The 22,540-nt window shown below is 34.4% G+C and overlaps 1 protein-coding gene across 1 annotated transcript in view; it reads right to left on the reverse strand.

Moving 5' to 3' along the window:
* The window catches only part of PCLO (piccolo presynaptic cytomatrix protein), a 378,440-nt gene that overhangs the window by 98,648 nt on the left and 257,252 nt on the right, over window positions 1-22,540 (reverse strand). The window contains exon 10 of the mRNA XM_018047285.1: window positions 11,613-11,738. Within this exon, the coding sequence (XP_017902774.1) occupies window positions 11,613-11,738 (126 nt within the window). The remainder of the gene's footprint in view (window positions 1-11,612; window positions 11,739-22,540) is intronic.

Raw genomic sequence — 22,540 nt, forward strand, 5'->3', positions numbered from 1 at the left:
GTGGTGTGTCTCTTGTTCTCCAACCTTGATCACTGCCATGCCATCTGTAACATACGCCAAAAAAGCATAAGCAGAAATAGAGACTTTCTTGCCTTGGAGCATTCTCCTTTTAGTCACACAGGAGTGCGTCCTCTACTGAAATTAGTTCTCCTACCATAGACTTCTTCAGTACAGGGAATTCCAGAGGCCAACTTCTAAAATCAAAACCACATGCCAAAAACAGCTAACATCATCTCCATTCCAATTACTAATTCTCAAACATACACCCAACAACATTTTTTTTTTTTTTTTGCCAGAAACCACGCCGATTCACCTTTAAAAGGAGCTAGCCAGATGAATCAAATCCCCTTCACTGAGACAACTAGAAACTGGGAATTTGGAAATATCCATGAATTAGAATTTATGCCACAGGTACATTTCCTCACAGAATAGCATATGAACAAACTGAGATAAACTCATTTCTTTACAGGCCTAGTGGCCTGCAGAAGCTAATTTTCCATACATCTCTGGTTAAATCCATAAGCAAACATTGAATATTATTGGTTTAAAATTTTTGCTCTCCTAGTCTATATCTCTACTGATTCATTAAGAAGTTTCTTGAAGCTACATTTAGAACTTAACACTATCTTCCTACTTAACATATATTCCTATCTTAACTTCAAACAGCATTCTCCAAATGAATATGATTTTATTATCAATAATAAAGATACAATTTAGCTTCAAAATACTTCAATTAATTTTTAGTTGGACAATCTATCAATATAAACAAATAACTGCTTTTGGTTCAATGGCTAAAGGATATTCAGTTCTCATAGATTTACTGTTTTCTTATGAAAACTGTTGAAATATGAAAAGTATTACACAGGTAATGTATTTCACAATTATGATGTTATAATACACGATACTATGGGGAAAATCATCTGGAGAATAAGATCAGAAGTCCAGTGATTAAATAAAACTCAGAACCAACAACATGCATATAAAGGATTAGGTCTATCCCATTATACTTCCTAAACAAATTTTTATTTGTATTTTTTACTCTTTTTCTGGAGACACAATATTGTAATAGGTTAATATAATATGATACAACTTTTCAATAAGTTTAACAATTGCTATATAGTAATTCCTTTAAATGTCCTAACTTAATTTATTGTAGATTCAAAACACAATGACTAAATCTCTAAGAAGAGCAAAGGTCCCACATTGAGAACCCATGGAAAATTCAAATACATAAGACTCAGGATAAAATTTTTTTCTACATTAATTTATACCTTCAATATAATTACTGTCAAATTTCAACAGAGATCATCCTGGAAACTAACAAGCCAGTTCTAGAATGTATATGCAAGATTAAAGTTCAAGAACTGTCCCAAGTCGATTTTGAATAGCAATATGGTAGATTACCTACCATATGTCAGGACTTAAAATAAAGGCATCATAATTAAAACAGCGTGACACTGATGTAGGGGTAGACAAAGAGACTAATATCTCATAGAACAAAGATCTTATAAAAGACCCACACATGTAGAAAAAAATCAATATATGACAGATGGGGTATTGTAGATCAGTGGAACAATGGTACACTATTAATAAATTGTGCACAGGCAACTGATTATCCATACTGATGGGGGAGAAAACTAAAATTTCACAGACCACAGATAGATTAAAAACAAATGAACTCTACATCTATAAGGGCATTATATAAAAAGTGAGATTTTCAAAGTTTTAGAAAAAAATACAGGCCAATATTTGAGGACTTCGGAGCAAGGAGAATTTCCCAAATAATATAGAATGTTTATACTACTAAAGAAAAACAAAATGATAAGCCGACTATGTTTCAGTTTCAACTTAAAAAGAAGACAGACACTAAAGAAACAAAAGAAACAAGCCACATACTCAGCTACCTATTTGACAAATGCTTATAACCAGAATATATAAAGATTCTCTGAAATTCAATTAAAAATACACAAACAATTCAATAAAGAATAAGCCAAAGAAACAAGCAAATCACAGATGAGGAAAACCCAAAAGCTAATAAGATTAATAAAATACTATCACATTCAATATTACTGAAGGCAAGGAAATGAAGAACACAATGGGCTATCACTTTATATCATATTTGAAAAAGAAAATTCAGAGTAAGAGGAACAAGAATATAAAGGAATAAGAACCCTAATTTGCTAAAGATGAATGTAAAAATGGTATGACACTTTGGAGAACAATTTGGAAAAATCAACTACAGTTGAAGAAATCACGTAATATTCTCTTACATTATTTATCAGTATGAGTTATTATCACCCAGAAAATGAACCTGCAGAAGAAACTTCTGCATATGTGCAAAAGGAAAAGGAAAGCATTTCAGAAAATCAATTACAGCATTGTTTGAAATATATACAAAAAAATCAAAACCTCATATGTAATATAAATAACCAGAGAATATCTAAACATTGTTGAGCCATATAGTAAGCAAGAATTCTGCCCTGTACTACAAATGAAGTTATCTACAAAACAGAAATAGACTTACTGATGTAGATAATAAACTTATGGCTATCAGAGGGTGGGGGGGGTGAATAAACTGGAAGATTGGGACTGACACATACATACTGCTATATATATAAAATATGTAACTAATAAGGACCTACTGTGTAGCACAGGGAACTCTACTCAGTACTCTGTAATGACCTTTATATGAAAAGAATCTAAAAAAGAGTAGATAATGTATAAGAGATTCACTTTGTTGTATACCTGAAATGAACACAACATTGTAAATTAACTACACCCAATAAATTTTTTTTAAAATAATAAAACTGAATTTTTCTTTCCTTAAAAAATTCTGCCCTGCAGTTAAAATAAACAACTACAACTACACATACCACTTTATATAAATCTTATAAATGTTGGGACTAAAAAACGTGGCAAAAATTCATGTACAGTAAGCTATCATTTCTATAAAAATTTCATAAACAAGCAAAATGAATCTTTATACAATTTATGAACGCATACATACAAATAAATTAAAGCAAGTGAAGGGTATTCTCATACTGTCTGGTGATATATTTTGGGTTAGTAAGAGGTTTGGAAAAGGAGAGATGACTACAGGAGGCTTTCATTGATTTATAGATACTTATTGCTCCTAAAAATATGAAGCAAATAGGCAAAACATTGAGACTTAAAACAGTCTGATGAATACATGGGTGTTTACCATACTACTTTCTATAGCTTTTTTTGTGTGCTCAAACATTTGCAACAAAAATTGCAGGCTGGTACCCAATTAAGTGTTATATTGCATACATCAAACCAGAATGTGAAGAAGCTCCCCTACCCCATTCCCATGAGGAAAGACAGACAGAAGCTATGGGATGTTGAGCTGTGCACCCCACTAAATGAGGAATCTTAAAAGGCAAATCTATTAAAGCAATTTTCCTGATTGTGGAGGAGGCTCAGACTAAGGAAAATCACATCCATTTTCAATGAATTAGTAAACATCAAACTCTGACTTTCTGTTTTCACCATGTAAGAGAGAAATGCAACCATTGAGTTGCTTCAGTAAAATTTTCCAGGATTGAAAGCTCACCATTTAAGTGCAAATAAATCAGAAACAGATGTGTCAGGCAGCAAACACTTTCACGTAGGACTTGTTATTTTGAGTTAAGATTTTAACTTCGAATTTTAAACTCATCTGTTTTGTGCCCTTCACCCTCTCTCCCTCAGAGGGCCAACATGATAATTGGGAGATTCTGGACTGGAGAAAAGCCCACCAGAGAGAAAGGGTGCTGTATTTTCCAGATTGGGAGAGGTTTTTCTCCATCAGGAACCATCCAATTACCCACTCCCACTCCAGGGACCTGAATTTAAATTCAGAGCAAAGAAAAACTAAGAGGAAAAAAAAAAAAAGAGAGAGCAAACATATATAAATTTATGAGCACCTAAGTCCACGGTTATAAGAACATGTGCCCAGAGGAAACTATCTATTTTGAACTTCCCTTCTTAAATAAAAGACATCTGTTTTGAACTTCCTTTCTTAAATAAAAGATAATCAAAAGTTGTATTAACAAATATAGATGCTATTCTAAATGTACATGATTCTTTACCAGTAGTAAGAGTTTAAATACATGTACTGGGTTGGTCAAAATGTTCATTTTCTGTAACATCTTATGGAAAAACCTGGATGAATATTTTGGCCCACTCAATATCTTTTTTTTCTTTTTTGCTACACATAAATTTTGTAATTAAAAAGGAATTCTTCATTACTCATTTCTACATATATTGCTTGAAATATTTTATGAGGCACCTGTGTTGAGCACTGGTTATGAAGGAAAAAGAACTCCATGTCAAAGGACAAAAGAGATAAGAGGCACAAATGGTATTGAACACAAAGAACTGAACTTGGTCTTTATCAGATAAAAAATGAACATAGTCTGTGCCTGTTCATAAAATACTGACAATTGTGTTATAGACTCCTCATATTTGGAGATGGTTGGAACTTTGATCTGTGAAGAAGAAATAAAGTTGTTTTATTGTTCAGTTGCTAATTCACGTCCGACTCTTTGTGACCCTATGACCAGCAGCACATCAGGTTTCCCTGTCCTTCACCATCTCCTGGAGTTTGCTCCAGCTCACATCCATTGAGTTGGTGATGTCATCCAACTATCTCATCCTCTGTTGCCCCTTCTTTCGCCCTCAGTCTTTCTCTGCATCAGGTTCTTTTCTAATCAGTTGGCATTTTGCATCAGAAGGCCAAATTATTAGGGCTTCAGCTTCAGTATCATTCCACCCAATGAATATTCATGGTTGATTTCCTTTACGATTGACTGGTCTGATTTCCTTGGTGTCCAAGGGACTATCAATAGTGTTCTCCAGCACCACAGTTAGAAAGCATTAATTCTTCGGTGCTCTACCTTCTTTACGTCCAACTCTCACATCCGTACGTGACCACTGGAAAAACCATAGCTTTGACTATCTGGACCTTTGTCAGCAAAGTGATGTCTCTGCTTTTTTAATACGCTATGTTTGTCACAGCGTTTTGTCCAAGGAGCAAGCGTCTTTTAATTTAGTGGCTGTAGTTACAATCTGTAGTGATTCTGGAGCCCAAGAAAATTAAATCTGTCACTGTTTGCACTGTTTTCCCATCTATTTGCCATGGCGTTATAGGAATCATGATTTTAGTTTTTTAAACACTGAGTTTTAAGCCAGCTTTTTCAGTCTCCTCTTTCACCCTCATCAAGAGGCTCTTTAGTTCCTCTTTGCTTTCTGTCATTAGAGTAGTATCATCTGATTATCTGAGGTTGATGGTATTTCTCCCAAGCTTGATTCCAGCTTGTGAGTCTTGCATTCTGCACAGAAGTCAAACAAGCAGTGTGACAATATACAGCCTTGATGTACTCCTTTCCCAGTCTGGAACCAGTCCATCGTTACATGTCTGGTTCTAACTGTTGCTTGATCTGCATACAGGTTTCTTAAGAGGCAGGTAAGGTGGTCTGGTATTCCCATCTCTTTTAGAATTTTCCACAGTTGTTGTTATCTACACAGTCAAAGGCTTTAGCATAGTTAATATAGCAGAAGTAGACATTTTTTGGAATTTTCTTCTTTCTCCTATGATCCAGCAGATAATCCAAGTTGATCTCTGGTTCCTCTGCCTTTTCTAAATCCAGCTTGTACATCTGGAAGTTCTTAGTTCATGTACTATTGAAGCAAAGCCTAGCTTGAAAGAGTTTGAGCATTACTTTGCTAGCATATGGAATAAGTCCAATTGCATGGTAGTATGAACATTCTTTGGCATTGCCTTTCCTTGGGATTGGAATGAAAACGGAACTTTTAAAGTCCTGCGGCTATTGCTGAGTTTTCCAAATTTACTGGCATATTGAGTGTAGCACATTAACAGCATCATCTTTCAGGATATGAAGTAGCTCAACTGGAATTCCATCACCTCTGCTAGCTTTATTCGTAGTGATGCTTCCTAAGGCCCACTTGACTTCACACTCCAGATGTCTGGCTCTAGGTGAGTGACCACACCATCACAGTTATCTGGGTCATTAAGAACTTTTTGGTATAGTTCTGTGTATTATTGCTACCTCTCTTAATCTCTTTTGTTTCTGCTAGGTCCTTGCCATGTCTGTCCTTTATTGTGCTCATCTTTGCATGAAATGTTCCCTTGGTATCTCCAATTTTCTTGAAGAGATCTCTAGGCTTTCCCATTCTATCGTTTCCCTCTACTTTTTGCATTGTTCACTTAAGAAGGCTTTCTTATTTTTCCTTGCTATTCTCTAAGAGTTATTTTTAAAGAAAATGTTATTTTTAAATCATGGCATGAGTTCAAAACTTTCTAAAACTGCAATGATATGTAGGTTTCAATAGGTAAAATAGCCTACAGAAAAGAAAGTTTATTACTGAAGAAGCCTCTAATTCTTTGAGGCTGTTAATCATAGTGTTGATTATATGGAACTTTGTGTTGTTATTTAATATACAAAAGGTTTATAATCACTTGCCTAAGGATAGAGATATAAAATGGAAGTGGCAAGTTATAAATATACTTTCAAAATCCATATATTTAGTATACTTTTAAGTGCTCAAATTAATTTAAAAAAGAAACAATATCATGAACCTATATGCAGGGAAGGAATGGAGATGCAGATGAAGAGAACAAACTTGTGGACACAGCAGGTAGCCTTTCCCTTCTCCAGGGGATATTCCCAACCCAGGGATTGAACCCAGGTCTGCAGCATTGCAGGTGGATTCTTTACCAGCTGAGCCACAAGGGACGCCCCGGGAAAAGAGAGGGTAGAGAAACAGAGAAAGTGGCATTGACATATATACTCTATTGTATGTAAAAGATAACTAGTGGGAAGCTGCTATATAACTTGTGGAGCCCAGCCTAGTGTCTTGTGATACCCTGGAGGGGTGAGGAAGGAGGGGGAGAGGGTTAGGAAGGACCAGGGAGGGCAGCTCAATAGGGAGGGGATAAATACGTGTGTGTGTGTGTGTGTGTGTGTGCCTGGGTGTGTGCCTGGGTGTGCCTGAATTATGACTCATTCTCATAGTTTTACTGCAGAAACCAGCATATTGTAAAGCATTTATCCTCCAATTAAAAAAAAAAAAAGGCCAAAATTAGAAAACTACACACTATCTAAAACCCAATACTGGTGAGCATTTCACGGCTCCAAGATTGTTGATCTAAAACTGTTAACATTTTAATCTTAAAGCAAATAGCAAATCTGGCACTCTAGAAACTTAATTAGATTTGTAATTTAATCTGCCAGATCTTTTGTCTTCATTTTCTCAACAGAACAAAGACTGAACTTATGTGCGAAAAAACAGGAAAATAGGCAGACAAAGATCATTCTTTGTCTAGCAGTTGTTAAGAATGTTTACTAAATGTTTCTGGGAGATAAATTTTAAGATTTTGAATGATTAGGATCCTTCAAGTATCTGACTGCCTGAGTTCTTTCAGAAAACTACTGTAGACTAAAATATTGGTTCAGGAAACTTAAATTAAAGGAATATTTTCTATTGCACTTTTTTTTTTTTTTTTTACATTTTAAGGCACACGAGGTAATATTAGGAGTGTTTTGAAACTAATTTCTTGAATATAGCCTAGGTATTTTGCAATAAAATTATTGCTAATTCTCAGGATTCTATAAAATTCTCTTACATTATTTAACATGATAGACAACCTTGTTCAGAAAGATTTTTTAAAAGAGGTTGAATCAAAATCTTTTTTTCAAAGAAATAAACAGAGTAGTGATTCAGAAAATATACTAGGGTTACTTTTTTCTTTTCCATTTAATAATTTAGTTACATAAGTGGGTACTTTCAGAATATGAACATTAAGAGATCTACATCATCCATCAGTATGTTTTAAATGTATAAGTTCAGAGAATAAAGTAGAGGAGATTTGAAAAATCAACACAGAGTCCATGCCACTGAGTGTCATTAACATGCCAAACCATGAAAAGTCTGAAAAACTTATGATAGGAAAAATGACCAAATTTAGAAACAGTAGACAGTTAAACTGTGAACAGTAGCTTTGTATTTTAGAGTGGTAAAAAGTACAGTCTAAAAATTCTATAGTCAACCAATTGTCATTCACATTTGAAATCAACTGGAAGACAATTTTGAATTATAAAGACTGTCTATATACTTCTGTATACAGAATGTAAAAGAAAGACATATCAGGAAGAGATCAAAGCAATTCCTATGTCCACCTGGAATTCATCATAAAAATGGAGAAACTAAATTACATAAACACAAAAAACATTCCATCCATCTATTTATGCACACATACACACATACAATATTCCTTAGGAAAGAATTAACTTCAAACTGTGGCAAATTAACCAAATTCAATATTTTCAATAAATAAATTTTTAAAAATTAACATTCATGAACACAACTTTTAAAATAAAAAAAATCCAAAACTCCAGTGATAGAGAATTGGTATTATTATAATATTTTACATCAGGCATGAAAATCAGAGTACTGTTTCAATGAATCTACTGCTCTGAAATTTTTTGATCATCTATTCCAGCTTGAGGCTCAGTTCCCTAAGGATATCACATATGAATGAAACAATAATTGCAGACAAAACAAATTATAGGGGCATCCCAGGTGGTGCTGGTAATAAAGAATTTGCCTGCCAATGCAGAAGATGCAAGAGATGCAGGTTGAATCCCTGGATTGGAAAAATTCCCTGGAGAGGGAAATGCCAACCCACTCTAGCTGGTGGGCTGCAGTCCATGGGGTCATAAAGAATCAGATGGCACTGAGCACCTGCACACATAATAATGTCAGAAAATATACTGGTCCAACAAAGTAAGTCTATAGATACTAACTTGAACTGATAGCCTTCTAATCAGTTCATTTGTAGACTGAAAAAAACAAACAAACAAAAAAATACATTGAATCTTTATCATTTTAGCCTGGTGGCACACAACACAGGAATAGCTTTGGATAGGAGAAAGTAAATGACTTATCCTATGTCAGAAGTGAAAGTCATCAGTCATGTCAGACTCTTTGCGACCCCATAGACTATAGCCTGCTAGGGCTCCTATGTCCACGGAATTCTCCAGATAAGAATACTGGAGGGGGTAGCCATTCCCTTCTCCAGGGGATCTTCCCAACCCTGACTGAAGCCAGCTCTCCTGCATTGCAGGCAGATTCTTTACCATCTGAGGCACCAGGGAATCCCTTCATATGTCAAAATCAGCCCTCAAAATATTTAATGTTTCAAATACAGTATCTATTTTGACAGTTAAGATATTAGTTTGGCCAGAAAGTTCATTTGTTTTCCCATAACATCTAATGGAAAAACACAAACATTTTTGCCAATCCAATATCATCATGAATCTAATAGACATACTACCAAGAACTGTATTAATATTTTATAAGAAAATAAAGTAAATCTGGAAATCATAAGTAGCAAATTATGGTTATGAGTTATGCAAAAACTGAATTCTAATCTGAGAATTTATACTCAGAAAGGCCTGGCTTGGCACCTTGGCAAAACTTTGGGAGAATTAATATATAATACAATTAATAAAAGCAAAATATTAAGTCACAGGGGATCTTCCTGATGCAGGGATCAAACCCAGGTCTCTTGCCTTGCAGGCAGATTCTTTTCTGAGCCACTAGGGAATCCCAAGTCATATGCACATAGCTTTTAATGAGTTCCCACTTAAACAAATGAAACAACCTGCAAAACTCTCAGTTCCAGAAAAAGATGAGGACTTTAATGGGAGTCTCTGAGTTTATAAAATCACAAATGTAATTTTAGGCTCATTTCAGTCTTCCTTCTTGAATGAGTTAGCATTACATCTATTTTTAATTTAGGTACATGAATTTAAAAATAGCCACATAAGCTACCAAATACAAAGGAGTCACTTCATCATAGAGTACTTCATTGAAACTGTGCTTAAAAATCATCCTGATTTGTAGCATTTGGTGATTTTCATGTTGTAAAGACAAAGAAGGTTATGAAGTTTTATCTTTAAATTATCCAAGTATCTTTGTCAAACTATATTAGGCACAGTTACTAAGCTGCAAATTTTATTCTAAAAGAAAAATAGCATATTCATTTCTTTCTGAAGTATGCTATCTGAAAGTAACATATCATGCCCATACTTACAAATGGGCCTCAATCTTTGTATCTTACATAGACTGTAATACCAAGAGAGTAGTATTAGGCATGACAGGATTATAGTCATTGAAAATTCAAGCAGATCCAGTGTTTGTTCATAATGGTTATGTTTTGATTCATATAGTCTTCTCTTTCATTTAGCTAGCCCTCCCAATTTTTCCTGTTGTATGAATATAATTAGAATATTTTTAATAATATGCTTTCAGTTATATATTTGGCAATATCCTGGTAAACTAGCTTTCTGAAAATCAACAAGCAACTAAATGAACAAAAAGGTCTGATTTATAGCATTTGTCTATTTTCATGTTTAAATACCCTCACCATGGCCAATTCAAGCTAACAATATGATGACACTCAAAATGAAGCTGGGAAGAGAAGCGCAAAGCTTCTCGCAGTGGGTTGGTCAAGCTGGTTTCAGCAGAACACTGTGATAAATAAATACTGCCTCAAGTCTGTGTTTATTCTAATAGTCTGTCAGAATATCCAGGGACTTTTTGGTAGATTCCAGTATATTTAAGACCATGGAAGTGAATAATTTTAACATGATTAAGGTTTAAACAATAACAAGCAACATTAAACTAAGTGACAGCTAAACACTTTCTAAATAAGCATCTAATTTAGGATAAAAACAAAAAAACGATTTACTGTAAAACTATTGCTTTATGATAAAAATATTCAAGACAAACAGTATCACTGAAATCTTGTAAGCCATCCCTATGTTGGATTTTTGAAAATATAAATGACCACATCATCTTGAGACTCAAGGTAACATTTTACTGAAATTGAAAGTAAGATCATTTTATGGCCCAGTATATACACTTGTAAAGTTCATTATTTTAATACTTATGATATAATAAGTTGAATAGAATAGTACCTAACATAGGATTTGACAATTTTTTTTTCTCTAAAGGGGCAGAGAGAATATATTTAGGCTTTGCAAATCATATAGTTTGCTGTGAATGCAGTACTGTTTGTGCAGTGGGAAATACTCATGTTCAACATGTAAATTAACAATCCTTGCTGTGTTCCAATAAAACGATGCTTACAGAAGCAAGCAGCAGATGGATTTGGCCTGTGGGTCATCCACAGTTTGTTGACCTGACTTTAGCAGGTACCAAATCATCTGATGTTTTTATGGCACTGCTTTCAGTATGATTTTTTTTGGTGTTTATGAATCACTAGTCCCTTTAATCAAAGTATTTTTTTTAAAGTATATTGTCCCCGTCAGTAAAAAAATCTTGACTAATTACTGTTTCTTAAACAAGATACTCTGCAATGCAAAAGGCAAAAGGACAATGCAATTGAAAATAAAATGAATACAGTGGTGGACATATCTTCCTTTACTATACCACAATGTCACCTTTAACCACAAGGAGAGGTTTTCCTAGACAGTAAAAGAAGAGAAAACTTTCAGATCACATTAAGATACGTTTAATATGAGCACATTCATTTCAATTTACTCTGAAATCCTTATTCTTACCTTCCACAAGTTTCCCTGTCTGTTCGGCACTTCCCCCAGGAAGAATCTTGGCAATATAGGCTCCAATTTCTCCGCTATATCCAGGGATTTCTTTACCACCCACAATTCTAATTCCTAATCCGTTACCTGTATTGAAAAGTTAGCAAATTATTAGCAATAAGTTAAGAAAAGACAACAGTTATCACAAGTGATAAGGTGCAGAAAAAATGGGTTCTGATATGTAGAAGTTAACCCCAAATGAATATTGGAACTGGACACTGATAACCAAAAGAACAATATTATGATTTCATAGTAGTTGATAGCAAAGAATTATCTGAGATCTTGGTAGGATCTATAATGATTAATCTGACATTAACAAATAATTTTTATTTTTTATTTCAGCCATATTCAATAATATAATAAAGTTTTGTCCATTTTGATCATATATGTTGTAAGAATTTTATATGACGATGTTCCCAGTATAAATAATTTCAGAGCAAAAAAGTCATTTATGAAATTGATGAACATTTAACTTACAAAAAGGAAGTAATGGCTATCATAAACTGAGAAGACATAAATGACTGCAACTGATAAAGTGAAAATATGATCATAACTTACTAATTATTATTCACATTTCAGCCTTAATTCAGAAACTAACTGATATTGTTTGTGCATTCATATGGCACTTAATACAGGGATAATAAAATCATTCTTTACTGATGAACAACTTGGTAAACTGTTCCTTATTCAACAGAATAGATTTTTCTATAATTAGCGATGCAGATAAAAGATGGAAAATGATTATTATGAGAAATCCACACACTATACTTGATTTTAGCCAAAAGGCTGAGAAGTGATGATTATTATGAGAGATCTAATTGAATCAAATAAACTGTTGACATTTTAAGTTTATTTTAAAAGAGTAAGCTAAAAAACAGCTAGTGTATACATCTCCACATATATTTTTGTTACAAATGTCAAGAAGATTTTAAAATGAAAGCACTAAAAGAAAGCAGAATTCTCCTTTATTGAAGACACAATTAATTAAACATTTCATTCAGTGATTGAAGTACCATTTCCAACTCTTTCAAAATCTCTAAAATTAAAAGCCAGGTCTCTTCCAAATCCTGTACTTTCCTACTTAACTCCTCAAAAAGAATCCCTCTAGTTAGCATCAACACAATTCAAACATTCAACAAGCAGTAGCTGAATTATGGACTGCTTCTTCATTTATCTAGTAGGGCTGTATTTTGGTAAAATACTGTTTATTTCCAGGTGAGATGATACTTCCAAATGAATTTACTCTTTCCTGTTCTTCCTTCCTCCTCCCTCCCTTTCATCCTTCCTCCCCTTTCCCCCCTCCTACTCTCCCTTGTTTCCCCTAGTGCCCCACTCCCCACTCTCATCCCAAAACCTGCTATTACACCAGAGCAAGTGTTCTGAAGATTTAGCCTCAAAACAAAACCAAAACAAATGAACTGCATGTTTTTACAAAGGGTGGCCAAGGGTGAGAGATAAATAAAATACTAGCTCTCTGTGGCCCCGCTTGTGGAGCTTTTCTGCCACAAGTCTCTTAGCTCAGTGTTCCTGTTCTTAGAGATTAATTGATGATCCAAACTGAACATAACTGGATCAGTGAAGACTAGCAGTCACTATATGACATAGAGCAGGTATTGTGCATGACTTTCAGTCTCAACAAAAGTTGATTTCTTAGACATTAGCATTTAAAGATTCACCAGGACTGATTCTACAATAAGACATTAGATTAGACTCAGAAAGAGCAGAAGATGAAGAAAAGTTATTAGCCAATATTTATTCAATTACTTTATATATGTGTGTGTATATATATATAGTGTTAAGTCATTTTAGAAATTACAAAATGAGAATTTAAAAATAGCTGGTCATATTTAAAGGATTTTCCTATGGAATTTGTCCCCAAAAAAATAAAAACAGATTCTTAATCTAAGACTTGGCTTTATTTTTCATGGTTGAATCACTCACAAGTTGCAATTCATCACTTGTTAAATATTTCATAAAATGGATACATATACTAAATATTTCTAATGTGGTCAATATATCCATATCAATTTTAAAACATGGTCAGTCTGGGATCCCAAAAGATGATTGATGAGATTTCTTTGGTGTAAAGGCATATTTTCAAGACCAAGTTTTATATCAATATTTATGCTGGATAATAGCAAAGCATAGTAGGGTGTAGTAAAGTGCTCATGGCACTGCTCTTATTTCTTTTTAAGCTTAAAACTGTTGTATGGCAGAAACCAACACAACATTGTAAAATTTGTAAAAATATATTTAAATTAAAAATGGAAAAAAATTACCACGTAAATACAGTTCATAAAAATAAGTCTGTACTATATAGAATATGGTGTAGCCATATGCTTAGAAACTACAAACAGAATTGTTATACCTTGTAAAGGTATAGCTAAAATGTAGAATTTCAGAATCTATTAATTAATATGTGACTACTTAAAAAAAACTGATTATGTTTTCATTTTGAAAAATGACATTGTCTTGAAGATAAGTAGTTGGGTTCTTAGTGCCATTGGATTTTTAGCGACAGAGTACATTCTAAAATTTTGTAGTAAAGGATCTGTGATAGGGACTTATAACTATATCCACAATAATTATTTAATTTTGTAAAATACAGTTTCACGCTAATGAATTTGACACTTTCTAAATATACTTTACAAATCAGTGTCTTTGGTAAAATGGGAGTAGTACATAGCCATGAAAATACTGTGAAAAATGAGATTTGATAGACAGTTGACCCTTCCACAACCTGGGGGTTGAGGTGCTGACACTCTGTGCAGTTGAAAATCCTCATAAACTTATACTCAGCCCTTTCTGGACAAGGTTTCTCTGTGTCTCAGTTCCATATCCCTGGATTCAACCAACTGTGGATTGTGTAGCATTATATATTTACTATTGAAAAAAATCTCCATTTAAATGAACCCATGAAGTTCAAATGCATATTGTTCAAGGTTCAATGTATATAGAAACCGCTTCTAATACACAGCAAATTTTCAAAAGTTACTTTTCTTCTTGTTGATCCTGCTGTGTTGACTGCTACTGATTTTCATGTATACAATAAAGTAACACAGAAATATTAAAAGTTTGTGAAAGAAAAGCAAGTGAGAAAATAAAAAGACCTAAAGGAAAACATTTGTTTATTTTACAGCAGTTGCTTGCATCCTAATTTGGATGCCATGAGTATGGATTTAATTTATATAATTTATAAGAATGTAAATCTAGATATTTTTATTTACCATTTCTATGGTTATACTTTGATATTTTATGAATATAGACAGAACAAACAAAAACACTTTAATAAAAATAAAACACATCAGCTCAAATTTAAAAAGCAGAATGTCAGTAAAAAATTTGATAAGCCTAAGAGGCAAAATTAGTTTTTAATTGAAATGCTTAAATCTAAGTGGTCCTTGATAAGTGATACTATTGGTTTTAACTTTTACACATTTTTAACAACATAAACTTATTTCCCTCTCTGTTTCTATTCCATCTAGAAACATTGCTAAAATTTCTCCTCAGAAGCATGAAAGTACACTGGTTTTGCTCTTTAGTTCACAGTATGGCAGAGAAGAGAGGCCAATAATTACTGTAAAGAACACAGGAGCTTTAGTAAAAGAGATCATCAAAAGTTACAGTAATTTTATAACATATAAGCATAAACATGGTTAAGGAAGTCTTAAAGGGAAATCTATCAGCAACCACAACACAGTGTATTCATAGATCACCATGATGTACACCTTAAATATCTTATAATGTTGTAAGCCCATTATACCTCAATAAATTGAAATGAAAAAATAAAAAAAGTAAGCTGTACATAAAATAAACATGAGCATACTAAGGAAACATCCTCACATTTGAATTTAAATTTGCAGTTTAAATCTACTTTACTTTTATATGTTTATCAATATGTTATATTAAAGGCTCTGATATTTAAGGTATTATAAAAATGTTTTCATTTCCATTGTTAAATAACATGAAAATATCATGATGTTATAATTACAGCACTCAATGTGGGCAAAATAGCAATACTTGTTTCATTTCCTCACTATCATGTGCTACATTTAAACATCAAGGAAAAAGAAAATTTTCATCAATGAACATCTATCTTATGAATAGTAGTCTTTAAATCAATAATTTATTATTCATAATAAAGTTATGACAGAACAAAGATATACTGCTTAGTTTAGTCATATAATTAGTTGGGCTGAAGAAGAAAGATTGTCTATATAAATATATTGTCTATATTAATATCAATATATTCATTGGAAGACAGATGCTGAAGCTGAAGCTCCTATACTTTGGGCACCTGATGTGAAGATCTGACTCATCGGAAAATACTCTGATGCCAGGAAAAATTGAGGGCAAAAAGAGAAGGAGGTAACAGAGGATGAGATGGTTGGATGGCATCACTGACTCAATGGACATGAGTTTGCAACTCAGGGAGATAATAACGGACAGAGAAGCCTGGTGTGCTGCAGTTCACAGGGTTACAAAGAGTTGGACATGACAGCGACTGAACAACAAAAACAAAAAATAATCAAGGCTAATGATGTACTAAGGATAATGAAAAATATACAAAGCATAGTTCAATTAAATCTATTTTTATAGTTCATCTTAATTATACTCTTGCATAAGGCTGTTGTACCTACTGTTACAAATTATTCAAGAAAATATTTAGAAAAATCAAATTACATTAATGATTTCATAATGATTACATATGATTACATAATGATTTCATATGATTACATAATGATTTCCTTTGCATCTTATCAAATGCTATATTAATTCATTAACATTGGAAAACAAAGACCTAAAGAATATTTCACTATTTGTTCTTTAACTTTACTTACTTTTGTTCATTATAAGAAAACATTTCTACAAACACAACAAAGCTCATCAATTGTATTATTAGCAATCCATACTTGACTGTTTCCAGAAAATTCAAAATGGAAACACCATATTCATTCATGCCAAATATAATCCAACTGTAAGTCTGGACACGCAAATTACAAACTCAGCTCTTCAACAATTAACTTTTTTTTAAATTCAGCCAATTACTGAATAAAATCTTCTTTCCTACTTTTAAATACATAAAGATTCATAAAGAATTTGAAGTGAATACTGTATTTCACATTTCTATGAACAAAAGTTCACCACTTGTCTTTTTCTAATTTGAATAATATTAAGGTAAAAATGTTGCATGGGCTTCAAAGTATGTATAAAATGCTATTCATACTTAGACCATCCTGGATGAGATAGGTCCAAGTTGGCCTGCCAGAGGACTGAAATGGCCATTGGCATGGGAAGGAAATAAGGAAGATAAGTCATGGATATAAGTCAAGAGCGGCACAGTGGTAACGAATGCACTTTAGAGACCCAGGTTTGATACCTGGATTGGGAAGATCCCCTGCAGAAGGAAATGGCAACCCACTCCAGTATTCTTGCCTGGGAAATCCCATGGACAGAGGAGCTTTGCAGGCTATATATAGTTCATGGCGTTGCAAAGAGTTGGACATGACTGAGCGATTAAACAACAACAATAACAATACGTCAAAAGACACTGGTATTTTGAGTTTGTTAAGCAACATCTTTCAAATGTCAGATGATGTATGAATTGATAAAGTATTTTTACTAAGAGGGTATAGGATTTCCTCTTTCTGAAATGCTTCAAAAATAATTTTCACCAAGAAAATTTTCAGGACTTCCACATCATAAATGGACATTTTGTTCACACAGAGTTTTTTTCTTTATTTTAGCTTACATGTTTGATAGTTGCTGAGAGTAGATCCTAAAAGTTTTTATCACAATAAAAAAATTTTGTAACTATGTCTGGTGATGAATGTTAAACAGAATTATCATGATGACTGCCTTCCCAGACAACACACAGTTTGCAGCTATGTGAGTTCCTGATCAGGGGACCTAGTTAAGCCATGCTTGAGAGTCTTGAACTACAAAAACATTGAGTACTAAATGTGTGTTGTTTTAAGTCATTAAATTTGTGGTAACCTGTCTATTTCTGCTTTATTGACTATGCCAAAGCCTTTGACTGTGTGGATCACAATAAACTGTGGAAAATTCTGAGAGAGATGGGAATACCAGATCATTTGACCTGCCTCTTGAGAAATCTGTATGCAGGCCAGGAAGCAACAGTTAGAACTGGACATGGAACAACAGACTGGTTCCAAATAGGAAAAGGAGTACGTCAAGGCTGTATATTGTCACCCTGCTTATTTCACTTCTATGCAGAGTACATCATGAGAAACGCTAGACTGGAAGAAACACAAGCTGGAATCAAGATTTCTGGGAGAAATACCAATAACCTCAGACATGCAGATGACACCACCCTTATGGCAGAAAGTGAAAAGGAGCTAAAAAGCCTCTTGATGAAAGTGAAAGAGGAGAGCAAAAGAGCTGGCTTAAAGCTCAACATTCAGAAAATGAAGATCATGGCATCTGGTCTCATCACTTCATGGGAAATAGATGGGGAAACAATGGAAACAGTGTCAGACTTTATTATTTTGGACTCCAAAATCACTGTAGATGGTGACTGCAGCCATGAAATTAAAAGACGCTTACTCCTTGGGAGGAAAGTTATGACCAACCTAGATAGTATATTCAAAAGCAGAGACATTTCTTTGCCAACAAAGGTCCATCTAGTCAAGGCTATGGTTTTTCCTGTGGTCATGTATGGATGTGAGAGTTGGACTGTGAAGAAGGCTGAGTGCCGAAGAATTGATGCTTTTGAACTGTGGTGTTGGAGAAGACTCTTGAGAGTCCCTTGGACTGCAAGGAGACCCAACCAGTCCATTCTGAAGGAGATCAGCCCTGGGATTTCTTTGGAAGGAATGATGCTAAAGCTGAAACTCCAGTACTTTGGCCACCTCATGCGAAGAGTTGACTCATTGGAAAAGACTTTGATACTGGGAGGGATTGGGGGCACGAGGAGAAGGGGACGACAGAGGATGAGATGGCTGGATGGCATCGCTGACTCAATGGACGCGAGTCTGAGTGAACTCCAGGAGTTGGTGATGGACAGGGAGGCCTGGCGTGCTGCGATTCATGGGGTAGCAAAAAGTCGGACGTGACTGAGCGACTGAACTGAAATGAACTGAACCTGTTATTCACCAACAGAAATTAATACCAAGATGAAAGCTGCATTCTGAGTTTTCTATGCACACAATATATAGGGATATTATCTCGGTAGCAAAACCAGTGGAATAGTTTTATTTATAGTACTTAACCACAGTGATTGAGCAGCGACAGAGGGTAGGAGATAAAGGGAAAATAGGCTATGAACAGAAAACCTGTTGCCCTTCATAAATGAAGAGGAAGAGCTCTGTGTATCAGTTCTGCATCACTGGGATTCTAGTATAATGTGTGTAGCAAGTACATGGCATCTAGGCTACACCAAATTTGTGGATGAATGAATCATGAATGGATGAAATCTGGTGTCTAATTTTCAGTTTTGAAACTTTGAAGTGTCTAATTTTCTCTACATAGGGCTTAATGCCTGTCATGCTGCGGTCCATGGTGTCACAAAAAGTCGGACGTGATTGAGCAACTGAACTAAAATGAGGGCTAATTCATCAGTTACAGTGATCTTAAAAATAATAGATTTGTATTGTACTCTGTTCTTGGAAAATGTCTGTAAAATTGTATTAACACAATGAATCTTAAAAATAACAAAAAGGAAACCCTCTATTCTACATGAATAAAATAAGACTTTGTGAGGTTAACTGCTCAAGACAACACCTAATATATGGTAATGCTAGAGTGGAGCCCACACTCCAAATGAATGGGTTAGAGATGAATCTCCCGTTAGGCTAGGGCCAGGGAACCCAGTGTGGGATGAGAAAGGATGGGTTGGGGAGCTGCATACATAGCCCTTCCCTTTCTCATTCAAGAGAAATGCAGAGGGGAGAGTGAAGAGAGACCTTACAATTAGGCCATTAAAAGGAGAAACTACCAGGATGTAAAAAATGTTGGGGAGTCAGTACCTGTCAGTCAATACCGAGGAGAGGAAACATTTTGGGTTTAGGCAGCTTGTGGATTAAATGGCAGCGTTTAATGTTTTCAGATTTATTTTTAATTGGAGGATAATTGCTTTACAATGTTGTGTTGGTTTCAGCCATACAACACTGTTCATTCAGTTCATTCAGTCGCTCAGTCGTGGCCGACTCTTTGCGACCCCATGAATTGCAGCACGCCAAGCCTCCCTGTCCATCACCAACTCCCGGAGTTCACCCAAACTCATGTCCATCCAGTTGGTGATGCCATCAAGCCATCTCATCCTCTGTCGTCCTCTTCTCCTCCTGCCCCTAATCTCTCCCAGCACCAGAGTCTTTTTCAATGAGTCAACTCTTTGCATGAGGTGGCCAAAATATTGGAGTTTCAGCTTTAGCATCATTCCTTCCAAAGAACACCCAGGACTGATCTCCTTTAGAATGGACTGGTTGGATCTCCTTGCAGTCCAAGGGACTTTCAAGGGTCTTCTCCAATACCACAGTTCAAAAGCATCAATTCTTAGGTGCTCAGCTTTCTTCACAGTCCAACTCTCACATCCATACATGACCAGTGGAAAAACCATAGCCTTGACTAGATGGACCTTGGTCGGCAAAGTAATGTCTCTACTTTTGAATATGCTATCTAGGTTGGTCATAACTTTCCTTCCAAGGAGTAAACGTCTTTTAATTTCATGGCTGCAATCACCATCTGCAGTGATTTTGGAGCCCCCCAAAATAAAGTCTGACACTGTTTCCACTGTTTCCCCATCTATTTCCCATGAAGTGATAGGTGAATTGGCTGTAAGTATACATACATCCCTTCCCTCTTGAACATTCCCACCACCCTCCATCCCACCCCTACAGGTTGTCACAGAATATGCGGTTGAGCTCCAGGTGTTATGCAGCAACTTCCCACTAGATCATCTGCATATGGTAATGTGTATGTTTTAAATAGTATTTAATCTGAAGCTGTAAGAAATGTTCTGCTTGTTTTGTCACTATGGTTTCCATTTTTCTATTGATGCATAACTGTCTATGACTTATTTATACCTTTATCAGCCATTACAAAGATGAAATTGTTACCTTTTCAGTATTAAAGATATTACCATTTTGTATTTTAGCATTTGTGTTACTATGTCATATATATCTATTAAATGAATATGTAATATTAATACTTATATATCTTACTTGCAAATCTATAAAGAATGACGTATGCACAGGCCTGATAACATAATTATATCATAATCACCATTATTTGGGGCAGTAGTTGAAAAACTGATTTGGAGAGAAAAGTTCTGAATTTGCCAAGTCACTTTAGGGATACTATAAATAAAATCCAAGTGTCCAGAGTATTTTTGTGCTACAGGCTAAACCTGGTCAAATCAAAATCAATTTGCTTTAGTAAAAGAGGTATTCAACACAGTTCAACAGATTCTACCATCCAGTATACATTAGGGAATATTTTTTACTAAAGAGTTATTTAATATAATTACTTTGGTTATATTCATTACTCTATTTTTAAAAACTGTTATTATAATACTATTTGAAATTAAGAATAAATATTATGTTATTAGGTGGCCAGGCTAAGGATAAACATTCCTCTGAAATTGTGTTTTAAACAAAAAGTGAGCTGCTTTTATTTCATTTAGTTTTCTACTGCATAAGATTTATGGAACTTTTAGTTGTATGTTTCAAAATATATAACTTTGAACTATTGAACACTATTTGCTGTTTCTACTTTGTACCAATATTATATGTATTATATTACTTGTTTTCAATCTCTTTGTTAACAGCTTCGGGGATAGAAGGGAAAAAAGTAACATTTCTAGAGTTTCTCCTACTTTGCATTTTAAAATCATCTCTATAACTTTCCATGTTAGGTATTGTCCATACCATTTTAGGACAAAGCAGCTGAGACTACAGGAGGTTAGAAACTTGGCTGGGTTGGCTAGTAAGTAAAACGACCAAGGTTAGAGCCCATTTTTCTTCCTGAGTCCCACATTCTTGCTCTTTCTTTATACCTTTGCTCATCACTCTAATTGTAAAAAAAATTCTAGAAGACAATTTTAGAAAATATTCTAGAAGTCTTTTCTCTTTTAATTGAATCTCATTTCTTATTTTCCATTTTCCAAGATGAAATCATATGCTATATATATATATATCACCAAATTACCCTCCTTAACCTGTAGGTTAAACATCTTGAATGTGTTTACCCTCTCCTTAAAGAATCAATTATTAATTCCTTTACTTTTATTTATTAAGAAAAACAGAAAAATGTGTTCATCCATCCCCAGTTAAAAGCACAGCCATTAATGTCACTTAATGGCAGGAACCCATTTCTACAAGCAATATTTATCTTGACAGATGTCAGGAAAAGTGATGATGTGAATGAGAAACTATCCAACAGTAAATACTTCCTTTGTCACTGAGGAAATGAATGCAAGTTTTCACTGAAATATATGAGGAAGAAATGATTTCAGAAGAGATTCTATTCAAATATGATTTTTTCTATAGTTGTATACTCTGTTTATTCCTAAGACACTTTGAGGGGCTTACAATGAGAAATTGTGTCATATATTTACAACATATCTGGACAGTTAATAAAAGAGAAAAAGCCATTCTGAATGGGAAGGGAGAAATTTGGGGTCAAGACCCACTTGCTAGAATCTGTTCAGTTTCCGAGCACTTGCAGCATTTAGGACAGAAAAACACGTTCTGAAAGTGACAACGGACACTTTCTCTTGGTTTTCCACAAGAAACAGAACAAATGACATAAGCGTCTTAACTTTCAAACACCTGACCTTGAAAAAAATGTTTTCTCATAAAGTGTTCCTAAACAATGTAGGAGACATGTTAAGGGTGTGTTACCTATAATTGATCTAACTGCATGAAGTA

This window comes from Capra hircus, chromosome 4 (genome assembly GCF_001704415.2).
Source record: "Capra hircus breed San Clemente chromosome 4, ASM170441v1, whole genome shotgun sequence".
NCBI lineage: Eukaryota > Metazoa > Chordata > Mammalia > Artiodactyla > Bovidae > Capra > Capra hircus.